The sequence below is a fragment of the Oryctolagus cuniculus genome, chromosome 7, assembly GCF_964237555.1.
Source record: "Oryctolagus cuniculus chromosome 7, mOryCun1.1, whole genome shotgun sequence".
In the NCBI taxonomy this organism is placed as follows: Eukaryota; Metazoa; Chordata; class Mammalia; order Lagomorpha; family Leporidae; genus Oryctolagus; species Oryctolagus cuniculus.
The window spans coordinates 135,183,078-135,200,838 of NC_091438.1; the positions used below are offsets into that span (position 1 = coordinate 135,183,078).

Below are 17,761 nucleotides of genomic sequence, written 5' to 3' on the forward strand. Positions count from 1 at the left end.
GGGGGCGGAGCCAGGGGAGTGGCAGCGCGCGCCGCGCGTCCCAGGAAGTCGCTCAGGGGAAGGGAGGGGCGCGAGCGGAAGTGACGTAGCCCTTGCACGCGTGGTCCGGTGTGGTTCACGCGGGTCGTGGAGAAGTTCGGAACTCGTTCACCCGACGTGAGCCAGGCCTAGCCCTCGGGTCCCTGTTCGGCCGGCAAGATGGTGAAGCCCAAGTACAAAGGACGGAGCACCATCAACCCCTCTAAGGCCAGCACGAACCCGGGTACGGGCGGCGGGGCTCGAGGAGGGTGGAGCTGGGCGGAAGCGGGGCGCGGAGGCGGCCGGGGGGAGGTGGGGAGGGTGGGCACCTGGGTGGCTTGGCCTGGAGTGACCTCGAGCGGAGTGGCCTTGGGGAATGGGAAGGAACGCCGCCTTGGCGGTGGTGTCTCCGGTTGGGAAGCGCCGAGGAAGTCTGACAACTGGCGTGGCTGACAGGCCAAGGTGTGCCTCACCTGGCCTGAAGTCAGGCGAGCGTGGTCGCTCAGGCCGGGCAGCCTCGGGTCCTCTGCCGGGGTGAGAGGCAGAGGAAGCCATGAAGAGCGCGGTAGGCCGACCCGGGGGCCTTTTGCCCCTGACCACACTCCCCTGCCGCCGTAGTTGGACCATTTATGCGGGAAAAGGATGGTGGATTTGGTTCTTGGCATTCCACCCGGTAAAGTACATAGAAAACCTTACCGATCAATAAATAGGGTCGTTCCAACACAGACCTTTTGTCCAGTCTGCACTTGCAGGACCAACAAGGTAGCCTTTAGGGCATGCCTTCCATTCGGATTGCGTTAATAAAGAATTTGCTTCGGAATGCAGTGTGCGGCCTTTGACGACTTAGTGCGTGGTGAATGTTTTGCCTGGACTGGTCACCAGTTACTCAGTTTGTGCAGACGGCAGCCTCCGAACGCTGGGCCTGAACGGGCCCTTAGAAATCACGGTCGTGTAGCTGAGCGGAGCTGAACCCGGGCGGGGGAAGTATTGAGTTCCAGTTGGTGCAGCGAGCGAGCCGGGGAGCCCCCCGGCGCTGTGATTTCAGCCTGCCTTCTCCAGCTCCCAAAATGAGAGGCGAGGCTACTATCTACCTTGCTCATTTGACATTTCTCTTTCTCTCTGAGAGGGTAAGAATTGCTCCCTGTTGTGCTGTTTATTCCATGAGCATCAACAATTTCCTAATTAGGAAGCTGGCACATGTGTGTCAGCATTGTGGTCTCCATGGCGCCTGGCGTGTAGCAGGCAGGTGCTCAGTGTTTGTCAAACTGAATGAAGAGGTGGGTGTCTTGGCAGCGCAGAGTGCAGGTGGCGATTGAAAGCCACGTGCAGATTCTGGCTCTGCCCTGTAGGAGCTGTGTGCCTCAGTTTCTCAGCCTCCAGCGTGGGGATTTAGCGTGATTTTTCTATGGCTTACATGAGATGATGCTGGTAACATGGATGATGAGTGCTAGAAAACAGGAGGTGGAATAGTGTGCAAAGGTTGGCGTAGCTTTGTCGCGTCATGTTCAAGTTGTCACGTGTTGGAGCAGCTTCCGGAGAAAGATATTGTTGTGTCGTGGTGAGGTGGCAGCTAGCCTGGTGTGGGTAAGCTACTTGGTGCGTTTTAAGCCATGAGCATTCCCACTTGCTGGTTACCACATAGTGCACTGTCTCTTTCTGCCTCTCTCAGATCGAGTGCAGGGACCGGGAGGCCAAAACATGAGGGACCGGGCCACCATCCGGCGCCTGAATATGTACAGGCAGAAGGAGCGCAGGTAAGCACGGGGCACTGCCGTCCTCTCCCTCCCGAAATGCCCTCGACTCGTTGCCTTTGATCTTCCCACCCCTGCTCCAAAGAGGAATGTTTTGTAGGAGCGGCGTTCTGTTACTGACTTTTGGTTACAGGCATGGGTAACGGGTCCTGAACTGGTGGAGGTTTCTCAGTTCTCCAGAGCAAGAAGAGGTGTTGGTGCTCACAGCCCTGGCCTCCGTGAACAGCACGTTAAGTCTCAGAGTTAAGGATCCGTGAGCTAGAGATTCGTTGCACGGAGGACCGAAAGCAGCCAGGGAACTTGTTTCTCATGCCAGATTGAGATGCTGACACTGTGGCCCTCAGAGTCCCATCCCAGCTGGGAGTGGAGCAGACACAGCCTTTGCTGCAGGGACTTGCTGAGTGTGGCACTTTGCTAGCTGCTTTTAATTTGGCCGGTAATTGGATCTTTGTCTCTTCTGAAAGATATGTCTAGAACAAATGTCGATGAACTTAATCTGCCTTAGTCACCTACTTTGCAGTTTGTTTTAGAGTGTTGAGTTCCAGCATAAATCGCCCTCTACTTAGAATTCATTTAAAACAGGTTTCAAATAATTACTCAAAAAACTCAAGTATGTGATTTAAAAAAAAAAAAAAACAAACAGTAAATGGATTTTTAAACATCAGCATTGTTACTCATCGAGCAGAAATCATTACGTGCTCTGTTGCAAGAGAATAAATGGCTTTGGGCAATCTGTTTTAAATGTAAAAGTTCTTTTTGTTTACTGAAATCTGTGTTTCATGATCCTTTGAACCAAAAAAAATGAAAAAAAGCCCTTTTGCTGGAAAGGCTGTTCTGATGGCCAGGCTTTGTGTTGCCTTTCTTCTGTCGTAATCGGAAATCTGTTACTTCCTCAATTTAGGAATAGTCGTGGTAAAGTGATCAAGCCCCTCCAGTATCAATCGACGGTGGCTTCTGGCACAGTGGCAAGAGTGGAGCCAAATATTAAGTGGTTTGGTGAGTGTTGTCTCCCTTTCCTTTGCTCTCCAAAGGGTGTTGTATGGAAAGGCTGGAATGTGTAAATTTCTAACAGGTGCGGTTCTGGGGTGAGTGGCACTGTCATGGATTCCACGGGAGGGGGCTCAGAAAAGTAGTGCTGGGGGGGTTCAAAACGAACTTCTTTTTTTTTTTTTTTTAAAGATTTTATTTATTTATTTGAGAGGTAGAGTTACAGACAGTGAGAGGGGAGACAGAGAGAAAGATCTTCCATCTGCTGGTTCGCTCCCCAGATGGCCACAATGGCCGGAGCTGCACTGATCTGAAGCCAGGAGCCAGGAGCTTCTTCTGGGTCTCCCACGTGGGTGCAGGGGCCCAAGTATTTGGGCCATCTTCTACTGCTTTCCTAGGCCATAGCAGCGAGCTGGATCGGAAGAGGAGCAACCAGGACTAGAACCGGCGCCCATATGGGATTGCTGGCGCTGCAGGCGGAGGATCAGCCTGCGCCACAGTGTTGGCCCCCTAACTTTGCTTTTGAAGAGAGCTCTCTGTTGTTAAATGTCAGCAGACCCTGCCATGCCAGCCCACCAGCCTTAAAGACTAGCCTTCGCAGACCTTGAACTCTGCATTTCTGGAGTGATTACTGCTTGAGACTGGCCTTGCCAGTGGGGTTGTGCTTTTAGATCACAAAGCACACTAGCCTCAAGTTCCTCTGCAATACTTTGTCGTAATGAAACCATCTGAACCTGCATGACAATGAAAGAGCCTCATTTTTGGTTGGTCCTTCCGGGAATGGATGGGGTGTCTGGAGTCTCAGGAGGAACGGGGTTTCTTCCTTTGGGATCTCTGCCTTCATCTCAGTCTGGACTTGCTCTTAGCCACCAATAGCTGGGGGGGGCTAAGGACGGGCCCAAGCTGATGCAGACTGTCAGACCCCACTGCTTGCCTGGTGTTTGATCTCTGTGCTTGGGCACACCTCTTGATAGGATAGCGCCTAAGAACCGCAACAGGAAAATACCTGAGAGGACCAGGTGACTGGGCACGCGACTGTGTAGATCCAGGCTGCCTGAGTTTGAATTCTGGTTCTGCCATGCAGGTGACTGTGGACTAGTTACAGCGTCTGCCCGTTCATCTGTTTGCTCTTCTCTGCAGTGGGAGTAGAAGTCATGCCTGTCCCACAGCAGTGTGGTGGTGATTAAAGAGAAAAGACGTGGGGTGCTTGGAGGGGTCCCCACGAGTAGGGAGTGCAGTGTAGGCGCTGACTGCTCTTGCCATCACTGCCTGGAGGTTTTGCACTCGTGCTGTAATGCGCTGTTTAACTGAACACTTTCTGAGGCCCGGTCTCTTGCAAGGTGTTCGCCGGGTCCTGTCGTGTGGTTGTGTGGCTCCGATGTGTTCCCTTGCGGAGATTTATATGTTGATAGCACCCTCCTCCCCAGCCTTTGTAACCGCGCCTCTGTGCGCCTGACCAGAGACCGATCAGCCGGGAGTGCTCTGGATCCCATGGCCGGATGGAACAGGGAGTAGGACAGATCTCAAAGGCAGTTCCCTTTGTTGATGTTTGATTTTCAGTTTCATCCAGTCAGGAAATCGGGCTTGGAAAACCACGAAATCCTCTGTGTGTCTGAGTTGGGTGGATTAGATCATAGTGTGCGAGTGCAGAAGCGGTTTTGTGGTGGTTCCCCCCCCACCCCTCTGAGTTTGAAAGGGCCACAGGAGTGGGTGTGTCTGGTGCTTGGGTGGTGGAGGGCAATTTAAGTCTTGCCTTTCCCTGTGCCAGTGGGGAGGTGGCAGAAGCCACACAGAATTGTTTATTACATGGCGACACTCTTTGTTTGAAAACAGGAAACACACGTGTGATTAAGCAGTCGTCATTGCAAAAGTTTCAAGAGGAAATGGAGGCTGTCATGAAGGATCCATACAAAGTCGTCATGAAGCAGAGCAAGTTGCCGATGTCTCTTCTGCACGATCGAATCCAGCCTCATGTAAGCTGTGGGAGATCCCTGGCCATGGAACTTCTTGGGTGGACTCCACACAGATACCTTTCCAACATGTTTGTCTCTGGCCTTAATACAGCAGTGGTGAATGTCCTGAGACTTCCTTGTTCACCTTTGATAGGGGTCTCACCTGTAGTCTGGGTCGAGTTTTGTCAGGGAGGTGCAGTAGCGTGGTGGCTCACAGCACAGGCTTGGGAGTGAGGCCTGAAGTGTAGTGTGTTTTGTTGTTGTTGTTGTTGTTTTTAAGATTTTTATTTCTTTGAAAGAGTTAAAGAGGTAGAGATGGAGAGAGGTCTCCCGTCTGCTGGTTCACTCCCAAGATGGCCACAGTGGCCAGAGCTGTGCTGATCTGAAGCCAGGAACCAGGAGCTTCTTCTGGGTCTCCCATGTGGATACAGGGGCCCAAGTATTTGGGCCATCTTCTGCTGCTTTCCCAGGCCATAGCAGAGAGCTGGATCAGAAAAGGAGCAGCTGGGACTTGAACCAGCGCCCTTATGGGATGCTGGTGCTGCAGGCCAGGACTTTAACCCACTGTGCCACAGCACCAGCCCCTGAAGTGTAGTTCTTGCTCTGCCCCTTAGTGAGGATTCTCTGGGAGTTTACACGTCCCCGCCTGTGACATAAAGATGCATCAGCACCGTGGACGACTGCGTGCAGATGCAACGTGTGGAGAGCACTCAGCCCCTAGTGAGCACACAGCACACCACCTAATGAGAGCTGAATCAACAGCATTGTTACGATTTTTGATCATTTATTTATCTTGGTAGGCACAGCTGCTTAAGTAGTAATTCCATCAAGCTTCGAGGGACTGTAGGATTAGGATTGAGGTGGTGAGGGTCCCTTCCAGCTTCTGTGGGACCCTTGGGGACTTTTCCACTGAAAAGAAGGTGCTGTCCAGATTGGTGGCTGCCACTGCAGCCTGCATTACGGTCAGGACTAGGTCTGGCCGGAGTGGCCTGAGTTTCACACAGGACGAAGGGATGGCCTGGCGTCTGCCTGCACATCTTTACTTGCGCTGAATAATAATTCCCAGAAGTGTAGCCAGTGCGTACGCTTCAGTTCCAGCATAAGGAGGGAAGGAGACTGGTGACGTGCGTACAAGGATTAAACAGTTCAAAGAAAAGTGTTTACTTGCGGAACAAAATCTAAACCAAGGCCTGGTTGCTGCCTCAGGTTTTGTCAATTATGTTTTGTTTTATGACGGACTAGAAGAATGGCACCTATTAGTGAAATGACTGTTTTCTTTCAGGGAAGCACATGAGTGTAATTCATGAACCACAGACAAGTTGCTCATTTCCCTTGTTCTCTTTGTCTATTCTCCCTAAAGCCATCTTGTAACCAACTCTTGAATCCTGTTTATGGGAAGAACAGAGAAGTTCTATTATGGACTCATTGCTTTGTTGCCTGTTCCAGTTGTTCGGGGCATCTAAGATTCAGTGCTTAAGTTGCTGCCCTTGGAACGGTACCTGCAGCTGCCGCAGCTGCCGTTTTGATGCAGACAGGTTCTCGGGGTCATTGAGTTTTCTGCTTTGCTCCTAGAAATCCTTACATTTTTGGTGTTAGTACAGTGTCTGTTACTTCCTGTAAAGTGGAATTCTGAGTTTGTTGGCACAGTAGTGTCAAGTCGGACATGCTTTTATCTTGCGCACATTCACGCCCGTGTGTATGAGAATGTGATTTCTGTAGCAACACAGCAAAAGTACTATAACTTATTTTGCCTACCTAAAATAGGTATTAGTGCATCGCGCCTCTTCATGTGTAGGTTTACAGGCACAAATCTATGTATGCTGTGCTTATGGATTGTTGGAGATCGTCAAGGACAGTGTGACCGTACGTGATTATACCCATGATCTTAGAACCTGGGTCCCATGTGCAGTGCTGTTCATGCCATTCTCTTGTGTGGGTGTTCCGCTGATGCGGGTGGTTAGTGAAAGTAAGCCAAGAAACGAGCCAGAGAATCTGACGGAATGATGGCATTTTATGGAACTCTGGGATTTGGAGGGGGGGATCCATTAAAGTTTAGAAGCCACAAGGTTTGCTCCATCTTCCTGAGTTTGGGAGTTAGTGCTTGAGGAGCAGTTTGTACTGAGGGGGAAGTGGATGGTTTTTCTTCCTTTGTTTCTTTCTTTTTAAGGAGATTTTCTGCCAGCTGCTGCATTCTGTTACGTGATAGATCCCAACACAAACTTCGCCTTTTATCCTGCTTCAAACATTCCTATGTCTGTAACTCCTTTACAGGCCCATCAAGTTCTAGTTAGTATCAGGTTCCTTTTATCACATCTAAACTTTTATTTTGGACTTTTGCTAGATGTTTTTCATCTGAAGACTTTCCATGTGCATTTAATAAAAGACCTTACCTAAATTAGGGAAAATGTTATCTGAAACTAAAATGCATCGTACAAAACAAGCAATTCCTTTTAGCCATGAAAGAAATGTAACTTCCAAGAAAAAGTTGGCATTTACAGTTGGTTTAAAAAAAAAACACAAATTTGAGTATGATTGTCCCTGACAAAATCTCTGAATTTGGCGAATTTTCCACACTTGCTTGAAAGCTAAGAATAAAGGGTCAGAAATGATAAGTTGATTTTCAGCATCGTGGACAAAAGTTTATGATAAATGAAATAAAGCAGCGTTTTTGGCAAGTCTTCTACCACGGTTCCTATCTGCTTGGTTGTTTGTGTTACTCTTCTGTTTCTCCAGAGAGGTTTACAGGAATTCACAGTGGGGGCATCAGTGCTGTGCTATTTAAAGAAGCATTTCTGCCTCGAAGGCAGCGCGAAGCACCTGCGTCCCGGGGGATTCTGGCGTGGGTGGGGCTTTGGGACAGGCTTTCGAGCGTGGTGCCTTTCCTCCGTCCTTTCCTTCGCCTCACCTGTCGTCGTCTTCTCCCTCTAGAACGCGAAGGTGCACATTCTTGATACTGAAAGTTTCGAAACGACTTTTGGCCCCAAGTCGCAGAGGAAGCGACCCAACTTAGCGGCGAGCGACATGCAGTCCCTCGTGGAGAATGCTGAGCTGTCCACTGAGAGCTACGACCAGGGCAAGGACCGCGACCTGGTGAATGAGGACACTGGCGTGAGGTACAGTGACAGGGCCTGCGCGGCGCGTCCTCTTTGGCGGCCTTCGCCTTCGCCTGGCGGCGATTTGACTCGGGTGGGGCCTTGTCCTCGTCCCCGAGACCAGAACATGGAAGGCGGCTCCGTCGCCCAGTTCTCCCTTCACGCTTACGGTGACGTCATGTTAGTAAGTAGGTCACACTGTGCTCTTTATAGCAGCGGTACGTTCTGGCCTCGATTAGCTAGAAAATACAGTGGTGATGGAAAACCGGTTCATAGGCCCCTTACTCACCTCGTAGAGACCCGTACCCAGAAGACGGTGCCTGATGGGCATCCTTCTAGGTCTCTCTTAGGCTCTTTTTTTTTATTTACAAACATATCTTCAGGCAGTATTTCAACTTGCCTTTTATGTTCATGTGTTTTCCTAAATGAGTTAGAATACGTTTCTAGTCAGTTGTGTTTTGTGATGGGCCCATTGTCAGACAGATATGCCCTTTCTCCCTGTGATAAACAAGATGAGGGTGAAACATCCACGTGCAAATCTTCCTCGTCCTTGGTTCTTCCCAGGGGACACGTGATGTCATCAGAGGGGTGCCTGCTCTCGGGTAGGCCCCTGCCAGCTTGCTCTCCAGAAAGGGTGCCCCGCTTTGGTTTCTCATGAGCAGCAGAATGAAGGGGTGAAGCGGCCTTGCATGGTCTCTGCAGCCATGTTCCTCTCACGGCTGTCACCCCTGCCAGCTGTGGGTCTCCTAGGGGTGAGGTCCAGCAAAAGGAGGCAGCAGGTTCGCTCATTCTCAGACTTCTTTGAACTTTCTGGTTGACTCTGTATTCTGATTTGCAATTTTTCCTCCTTCAAAAGGTACTGGGGGAAAAGACACATTTTTTTTTTTTTTTTAAGATCTATTTATTTATTTATTTATTTTGAAAGAGTTATGGGGGAGAGAGACAAAGAGAGATAGAGATCAATCTTGCCATCTACTGGTTGACTTCCCTGTTGCCTGCAACGGCCAGGCACTGGGTCAGGCAGGAGCCAGGAGCTGCTTCCCGGTATCCCTTACCCCGGCCCCTGGCAGCCACTGTTCTGCGCCATGTCCCTCGGGAGTCAGGAGTCAGAGTAGGTAGCAGTGCCTTGCAGAAGTGAAAGCCGTGGTGTTTGTCCTGTGTGTCTGAATGACTTCACTTAGCATCATTTCCGAAGTCCACCGTGTTGCAGTGTCTCTCACTGTCTCCTTCCTTGTTTGTATGCACCACTCTGATGTCCAGTCATCTCCTGAGGTTTGGCTAGAGTCCCTTTTTATTTTTTAATTTTTTTGAGGTTTGTTTATTTGAAACGCAGAATTAGAAAGAGTGAGAGGTATCTTCCATCCTCTGGTTCACTCTCCATATGGCCAAAATAGCAGGAGCTGGGCCAGGCTGGAGCCAGGAGCCTGGAACTCCTTCTGGGATCTCCCAGGGATTTGGGCCATCTTCCACTGCTCTCCCAGGATCATAAACAGGGAGCTGGATCGAAAGTGGAGCAGCCAAGACTCAAATTGGCACCTGTTTGGGATGCCGGCTCTGCAGGTGGTAGCTTGACCTGTTGCCTCTGTAGTTGCTTTTAACACATTCAGTTCGCTGTGCTCTATCCCCACCCAGCTAGTTTGGAAGCCCTTTCCTTAGTGTGTGGGCTTCTCCCTGCAGCATCTTTCCATCTGGATACACTTGCTCATTGGGTGTTTTCTTGTTTAGAAATGAAGCCCAAGAAGAGATATATAAAAAGGGACAATCCAAAAGAATATGGGGTGAGCTCTACAAGGTGAGACCCTCGCGTTCGCTCATTGTGTGGTTCCGCTGGCTTTGTGTTCTCAGGTGACAAAACAGATTGTGATAAACTGCAGCTCTGTCCGATAAAATGGATTCCACTGCCTGCTTTGTCTTCTGCCCCCCACAAAGAAGCTCTGATTGATGCAGCCACGGACACACTACCGTTGTCCCAGCTGACTGCAGTTGTACAATCCCTCCTGAGAGTCACAGCTGCCTCGTGCACGTTTCCAGTCTGTATTCCCTGACAGTCTACTACAGTGATAGTGCTGCTTAGGTTGCGCATGCCTGGTACCAGCCACGTGAGCAGTTCTAAGTTACTTGGTCCAGCCGTCTCGGTTTACATACAGAACACGAGCTCGCCTACCTTGCCAGTGGCAGAGGCTTTATGCGTCCTGAGTTCTGACTGAGGGCTCTTTAACTGCTGAGTTTCATGTCCACAGACTAATAATATTCTTGGGAAGACAGCCCTTTAAGCAGAGTTACATGAGTAAACAGTAACATAATAGGAATCCACCACCGATAAGGCCAGCCAGATTAACAGTAGAAACTTAGAGAAGCCCCGGAGTCTGGTCCCGCTCTACAGGCCGTGCAGCTGGAGGAGGAGTTTCACGTAAGCTAGTTTCCTGTCTGAAATTCGGCGAGTTTTACATGCCCACAGGCTAACTGGTACCTGATCATGGGACGCTGCGTGGCTGCAACCTCCTCCCCCGCGTAACCGCCTTGCCGATGTTTCTGAATATTATTGCTTTCCCCAGCCTCCCGTCCTGTTTAATTTTGTGCTTGTACTGTAGCAGGCCATTTTTCCCTCTGCCATTGCAGGTGATCGACTCATCAGATGTTGTTGTTCAAGTTCTTGATGCTAGGGACCCCATGGGGACCCGTTCCCCTCACATCGAGACTTACTTGAAGAAGGAGAAGCCCTGGAAACACCTCATTTTTGTACTTAACAAGTGTGACCTTGTTCCAACCTGGGCAACAGTAAGTACAGCAGCTAATCCAAAACAGACCATGCAGGCCACTCGGCCCGGGGAGACTTTGAGTTCTGTTAATAAACCAGTTCATGGTTTTTCCCTAGAAAACATCTGAGACATTGAAGTGTTGCCATCTTGAAATTAGTCAGTGGAGGTCTTTTCATTGGAAGACAGAGCTGAAGTGTGCTTTGCTGAGGGTGGGCAGAGGCCCCTGCTGTCTCCTGGCAGGCCCGAGGGGGCAACTATGGCGCCCCCACCTGGAGAAGGAGTGCGTGCCCCTGCAGAAGGAGACCACTGCCCTGGCCTCTGGCCAGCTTCTCGTCGTGTTCTGTTAACTGCATTTGGTCGCAGGGAAGGCATTTTGCAGATACCGGTTTGCATTTTTTTCAGACAGAAAGCATTCGCTGTCGTGATTGAAGAAGACACACTGTGGAGAATTATATCTAGCCTTTTCAGCACGGGCAACGGTGGACAGCAATGTCTTTGAAACACAGTCCTTCCGTTCTGGCTCTGATTCTTCCCCAGCTTGAAAGTAGATGAACTGCACTCAGCCTGGTTTTCCTGTCTCCCTGTAGAAGCGGTGGGTTGCCGTGCTGTCCCAGGATTATCCGACCCTGGCTTTCCACGCGAGTCTCACCAACCCCTTCGGCAAAGGGGCATTCATTCAGCTCTTACGGCAGTTCGGAAAGGTATGGGCCCGAGCTGCTCATCCTGGGGCGCGCGGCTGTGCTCTGTGTAAGAGTCTCCTTCACTGCGTCGTGTCGGAAGCTGCCAGGCTCGCGTCCCACACCTGGCCTGTGGCCTGGAGGTGCAAGAATGCAAGAACTCACGGGAGAGGTGTGCTCGCTCGGCCTTTGCCCCATCCCTGACCAGTATGGCTTCCCTTCCTGCCCTTTCCCTGGCCCCTCCCCCTAGCTGTGTCTTCCCCACCCCTGGGCACTGGCAGTGTCCATCCCTGTGCCCAGACAGGGCCCTGCCAAACCCGGGGTCCCTGGGCAGAGCTTGGCTCCTTGGGGACCCCAGCACAAGCGAACCCTGCCGAGTGTTTGCCAGGTGTCCTGCTCTGCACCCGTGCCGTGTACTTGTGTATCTGAGTAACCGTACCTGGCTTCAAGAAAGATGTGCATCTCCTGTCCCATCCTTTCCCGCTCAGCTGAAGCAGATGCCAGCGCAGAGCTGAGTCGGGGAGCTGTTCCCCGCATGTTTAGTCCGTGCCTACCATTTCATCCCGACGCCTCCTGCCCCTGGGTTTTGGCCAGTTACTAATTTCCTGCTGTGGGAAGTGGGCACTGAGTTTCTCTTGGCCGTCCTCTGTCCGCACATCCTCCCGTTTCCACTTTGCCATCTTGTTGGGCGATATGTTGGGTTGCCCAGTTCTCCATTTACGTGGTTAGGCCTGCGCACATGGTGCACTGTGAGTGTAGTTCCTCCTGAGAGGAGCTCGCCTCGTCTCCCGTGTTGAGTTGCTCCTTCGTTGTATCTGTGGAGGAGGAACTGCAGAACATGTGGGCCCACAGAGGGCACAGGCCCCCCTGCTCCTCCCTTCCCATGGGGCTGGCCACACCCTAGCCGGCTGCAGGGCTTGCCTTCCGCCCCGGTCCTGAGGACCCCTGCCTGTGGCTGTTTGCCTGTGTTGGAGCCCTTTTCTTCTCTGGGTTGTGCCTGCCTTTTGATGGAATGTAGTTTTCAAAAGCTTCCTGAGAAGGGGGAGCTTAGAAGGAAGATTATTTTGAGAGGCCCTGTGACTCTGAAAGTCTGCATCCTGTCCCTACACGGTCTCTCCTCAGTGTCAAAGGCCCCGCTGTTGGCTTCTGACTTCTGGCGTTGATGTTGAGAAATGTGAGATCATTTCGACTCCTAATCCTTTGCAGTTGTATCTTTTTTAAAAAGTCCTGTTTGAAAATTCCACAGTGATGTGTCTGGAAGGGAAGGACTTTGCTGTGCAGCAGGAGGTGGGGCTTTCGGGCTGATACTGTTTCTTTTTTTAAAATTTGTTTAGTTTTACTTATTTAGAAAGGCAGGGAGAGGGGGAACTCTTCCATCTGCTGGTTCAGTCTCCAGATGCCCACGACAGGCAAGGTGAGGCCAAGTGGAAGCCAGGAGCTGAGAGCGCCCTCTGCTGGGCCTCCCTTGTGAGTGGCAGGGATCCAGGCACTTGAGCCATCGTGTGCCTCCTCCTGGGGTGCTATCAGAAGCTGGACCAGAAGGAGGGGCGACACTCAGTCTCAGGCACCCTGACGAGGGATGTGAACGTCTCAAGCCACAGCTTAGCCTGCTGCGTCACACGCCTTCCCCAGTGCTGTCTTCTGCTATTTGAGATTTCATTTACCCCCTCCAAAGTCTGTATTCTTACTTAGGAGTTGGGTCCTACCTTCTGGTTTCATTCTTGAACTTCCTTACCTTTTCTTCCTTTCGGTGTATACGTGGCGTTTCGGCTCTGTTTTCTGGGCAGCTCCCCTGACTGACTCATCCAGCTGCCGTATCACAACATTTATTTTGCCTAACACTTTTAATTTCTGAGAGCTCTTGTTTAGCTCTGACTCGCCCCGCCCCTTTCACATCTTTCACAGCTGTGATCTCTCTTCTGCTTCTCCGACAGTGTTGATGGTGTGTTTTGAAATTTTCTTCTCCCAACGTTAACTCCCTGGCCTCCAGGTTTCTTTGTTTTTCTGTCTGTTCTGCTGGAGTCTTACTTCAAATGTCTGCTCAGTCTTGGTTCTCCATTCACTTGGAAGGGGCAGGCGTGGAAAAGCTGGTAAAGGGGGCAGGTTTTGTGGGGCAGTGGGTGCAGCTCCTACTTGGGGTTTTCACTTCGTGTGGGTTTGAGCCCCACCTCCACCTCTGCTTCTGATCCAACTTCCTGCTAATGCAGCTGGGAGGTAGCAGATGGTGGTGCAAGTGCTGAGCCCATGCCACCCCACACAGGAGATCCAGATGGAGTTCCTGGCTCTTGCAGGCATTTGGGGAGTGAACCAGCAGATGAGAGAGATCTCTCTCTGTTCCTCTGCCTTTCAAATAAATAAACCTTTATAAAGTGATAGAGGGACAGGCATTTGGCTCAGTGGTTAAATCGCTCTGGGAGGCCCACATTCCATGTTGGAATCCCTGATTCGAGTCGTGGCCGCTCTGCTTCTGATCCAGTTTCCTGCTAATGCATACCCTGGGAGGCAGCAGATGATGGTCCAAATGCTCTATGTGGGAGACCAGACTGAGGTCCGCCCAGCCCAGCACAGCCCTTGGCTGCTGTGGGCATTTAGAGGGTGAACCAACAGATGGGAGATCTGCCTTTCCGATAATATGAAAATAAATGCATAAAAATTTAGACAAAAACCAGACTTTGTTTTGCCAGATTGGGTTTGCTAACTGACTGGCCTCATTGCAGATTGATTGAATTTTGTTGGTGGACATCCTGTAAGGCTCAGATGTGTGGGTCTTTCTTTCTTGGGCCTAAAAGTTTGCCCAGAAAGGAGTCTTGTTCTTCAGGCATAAGCCTGGCTGCTGGGCTTCTGGGAGTCAGGGCAGGTGTGGGCTGGGGTCTCACTGTTCGGTATTTAGACTTTCAGTTTATTGCTCTGGGAACACTGGCCTTTGTTTGCTTAAAAGCGTTGTCAGACATGCAGGGTTTTTCAAATCACTATTTCCCCACGCCCTGGCCTTCTGCTGGTCTAGGGCAGCTGTGCGCCTGCACTGGGAGGAGTGGCTGCTTCCACAGGCTTGCTGCCCGGCTCTTTGTCTCCCTTTGTGGCCACTTAGCGTTCATGTTTTGTAGTTGGCCAGGTTAGCTTCGGTGTTTTGTTACCATCACGGGTTCATTTTTATTGTCTGATCTCTTACTTTTGGTTTTTGAGTGTTGATTTGCACGGCTGTCATGCTGGGGACTTGGAGGGAATGAGGTCAGTGTGTATGTGGAGGTCACCACCTTTCGTCCCAAGTCCCACCCACTGAACGGACTTTCCTGAAAACAAGCTGAGCTCTGCCTCACTGAGACTCCACCCAGTGGTCTGAGTTTTGAGGTTCTCTTCTCTGAAGACATTTGTCCGTGGGTGGTGGTGGTCTAAGTCAGTGACTAATACAACACCAGCTCTTCCTTTGTTCTCAGTCTGTTTACTTGTAACCTTCGCACATTCAAGGATAACTTCACATGGATAGCTGAGGAATTGACTCGTCTCTGATTGATACATTAGGACAGGGGTGCTGTGTACTTGACTTGGGAAGGTGTGATGTGATTGGGTGTCCAGACATTTTGTTTTGCACTGAGTTATTTATTTATTAGATTTGATTATTTATTTGAAAGGCAGAGAAGAAACAGAAAGAGATCTTCCACCCACTTGTTTACTCATTCCCCAAATGGCCACAACAGCTGGGGCTAGGCTAGGGTGAAGCTGAGAGCCTGGAACTCCATCCGGGTCTCCCACATGGGTGGCAGGGACCCAGGTACTTGCACCATCCTCTGCTGCTTTCCCAGGCTCATTAGCAGGGAGCTGGGCCAGAAGCAGAGTAGCCAGGTCTCTAACCAGCGCTTGGGCATGGGACGCCATAAGCCGCAGCTTACCCTGCTGTGCCAGAATGCCGGTCCCTGCACTCTGTTCTTTACATTATCTAGGTAGCACAGCCTGTTTGTCCCAAAGGACCCTTGTGACTGCATGTCTGTGTTGTGTGTTCTCTTTCTGAGCAGTTGCACACTGACAAGAAGCAGATCAGCGTTGGCTTTATTGGCTATCCAAACGTTGGCAAGAGCTCTGTGATCAACACGCTGCGTTCCAAGAAAGTGTGCAACGTGGCCCCCATTGCAGGTGAAACAAAGGTGTGTCTGGCTTGGGGGTCTTACTTTTGCATGTTTTGTTTCCATGGGGGGCTGATTATTTAAGACATGGAGATTTCCCTTCACTTCTCGCCATGGGGACTTTAGCTTTCCCTGTAGTAGTTTGGAATGTTCGAGTTTTTTCTGCCCACTTGGATAAGACTGAGAGTACTTTGTCTGCCACAGTGTGGCTTTGGCACGATTTGGTTCATGCCATTCATTTCTAAGACTGTTTGAAATGATCACTGCAGCCTTTGGTCAAGAATCGTCATTGCCTGGGTGAAGAAGGGAGACTCCGCGGAGGGTGGATTCTGACAGTCGGGGCCCTGCCCTGGAACCCAGAGTGCGGGGGAGCAGCGTGGCTCTTCTGGAGGCAAGGAGGCCAAACAGGGCTGTGCTTGCAGGCAACGCTGCAAGCCCAGGGAAGGGTCAAGCAGGGTCTCACTGCGCAGGGCTGCGTGCAGCTCCTGCCTGTGCAGTGCTGCTAGGCCCTCAGGGGACAGAAGCCGGAGTTTATACTTAGTGGAAGCGTCTCGGGTCTGGCGCAGGCAGAGGAGAGAGTTGGTAGCTTGATTACTCCGCAGGTTAATCTCTCACCTCCCTCCTTCCTCTCGGGCTTGGTATGTGAGTCTCGGGGCTTTGGAAGTGAGACACACTGTGTGTGTAACACGGAGGTGTCCCTGGCTTTTTTCTGTCCTCAGGTCTGGCAGTACATCACCTTGATGCGTCGGATTTTCCTGATCGACTGTCCAGGTGTGGTTTACCCGTCGGAGGACTCGGAGACAGACATTGTGCTGAAAGGAGTTGTGAGTACTGGGTCCTGAGGGCCTCCTTGTTTGCCGTCTGCGGGGAGTCTGGGCTGCTTTGCTTCCTGCTCGTTCAGAAGGCACGTTGGGGTCAGTTTGGTCACCCTGTCCGACCAAACTTTGGGAGCGTGATGCTGAACAGGGCGGCCTCTCCTTCCCACTTCAGCCTGTTGGAGGAGTTAGTGGAACCACGGGCATATCTGGTCAGTATCATCCCACAAGAGGGTTTGTAGTTTACACACTGGGTCCAGAGGGAGGCAGGGCCTGTTTATGTTTAGTGATAATTCATCTTCGTGGGTTTATGGGTTGAGTCATCATGGAACCCAGTCATTTCCTCACTTGTTTCTAAATGTGACCGAAAACTTTGAATGGTTCCACTTAACCTTGACCATGCTTCTGGCTATACATCCTGTGCACATTCCTTCCCTCCTTTCTTAAACTAATCTGTTCTTTTTGTGTCCTGGGATTGGCAGGCTTTTAACCATTTCTGCAAGTAACATGAAGCATCCCAAGCTTAAACTGCTTGCAGAAGCCACATACGGGTAGTTTGTGGTGAGCAGGGTTTAACGGCTAAATTCTGAGCTCCCTGGCACGGCCAGGCTCCCCTTGCCACCTCCTGTAGAGATCTGTTTGCAAACAGTGCTACAGAGAACACTGGGGATCCCACAGCTTCCCCAAGAATTTCCTATTGACATCTAGGTTCAAGTCGAAAAAATTAAGACTCCTGAAGACCATGTTGGTGCCGTACTTGAACGAGCCAAGCCAGAGTATATCAGCAAGACATACAAGATCGACTCTTGGGAGAACGCTGAGGACTTCCTTGAGAAGCTAGCTTTCCGGACTGGGAAGTTACTGAAGGTGAGCCGGGGCTGTGAGAATTGAGACTGGTGTGTACCATATGCCTGTGCGTGTGTGTGTGTGTGTGTGAGAGAGAGAGAGAGAGAGAGAGAGAGAATGGGCCTTTGGTGTGGGCCTTTCCCGAGCAGTGTGAAATTTGTCAGCTAAGGGTTGATGGACACCGGGACGGCTGAAATGCCCCAGAGTGGGAGGTGGTTTCATTCGTGGGCTTTGACTGGGAGTCTCTGCCGTTTCAGGGTGGGGAGCCCGACTTGCAGACTGTGGGTAAGATGGTCCTCAATGACTGGCAGAGGGGCCGGATTCCTTTCTTTGTCAAACCTCCCAACGCAGAGCCTCCTGCAGCCCCCCAGGTAAGACCCGGGGGGAGCCAGCTCTTGGGAAGCAGGGCTCTCACGCAGGTGTGGGGGGACTTTGCACGGCCTCCCTTCCTTCTCTGCTGCATCTTTGAGCCACCATGTCTCATTGCCGAGTGCCCCAGCCGTGAGCTTTATGGGGGAGGCACTTAGACACTAATACGTAGGAGTGGGGTGAAGCCCAGTCTGCAGGGCCTGGGGAAAGAGGCCTCAGTGGATGACCTGCTGACCCCTTTAGTTTTTCTTATGCTTGAGGAGCGGAGGCTTGCCAAGATTCCTTTGGTGAAAACATTCCTCAAGCCAGCTGTGTGCCAGGCCCGGGGATCCAGGCGTGAATCAGCTCTCGCCCTTGACATGCCGTGGTCAGGTGGA

The 17,761-nt window shown here is 51.1% G+C and overlaps 1 protein-coding gene across 2 annotated transcripts in view; it reads left to right on the forward strand.

Annotated features, from left to right (window-relative positions):
- The window catches only part of GNL2 (G protein nucleolar 2), a 22,910-nt gene continuing 5,149 nt past the window's right edge, over window positions 1-17,761 (forward strand). The window contains exons 1-12 of one of the 2 annotated variants that reach the window (XM_008273654.4): window positions 1-262; window positions 1,688-1,772; window positions 2,671-2,765; window positions 4,590-4,729; window positions 7,637-7,821; window positions 9,526-9,592; window positions 10,420-10,578; window positions 11,147-11,260; window positions 15,247-15,375; window positions 16,074-16,178; window positions 16,878-17,036; window positions 17,273-17,386. In XM_008273654.4, coding sequence (XP_008271876.2) covers window positions 199-262; window positions 1,688-1,772; window positions 2,671-2,765; window positions 4,590-4,729; window positions 7,637-7,821; window positions 9,526-9,592; window positions 10,420-10,578; window positions 11,147-11,260; window positions 15,247-15,375; window positions 16,074-16,178; window positions 16,878-17,036; window positions 17,273-17,386 — 1,416 coding nt within the window. In that variant the 5' untranslated portion in view covers window positions 1-198. The remainder of the gene's footprint in view (window positions 263-1,687; window positions 1,773-2,670; window positions 2,766-4,589; window positions 4,730-7,636; window positions 7,822-9,525; window positions 9,593-10,419; window positions 10,579-11,146; window positions 11,261-15,246; window positions 15,376-16,073; window positions 16,179-16,877; window positions 17,037-17,272; window positions 17,387-17,761) is intronic. The other variant, XM_008273653.4, reaches the window with a different exon arrangement.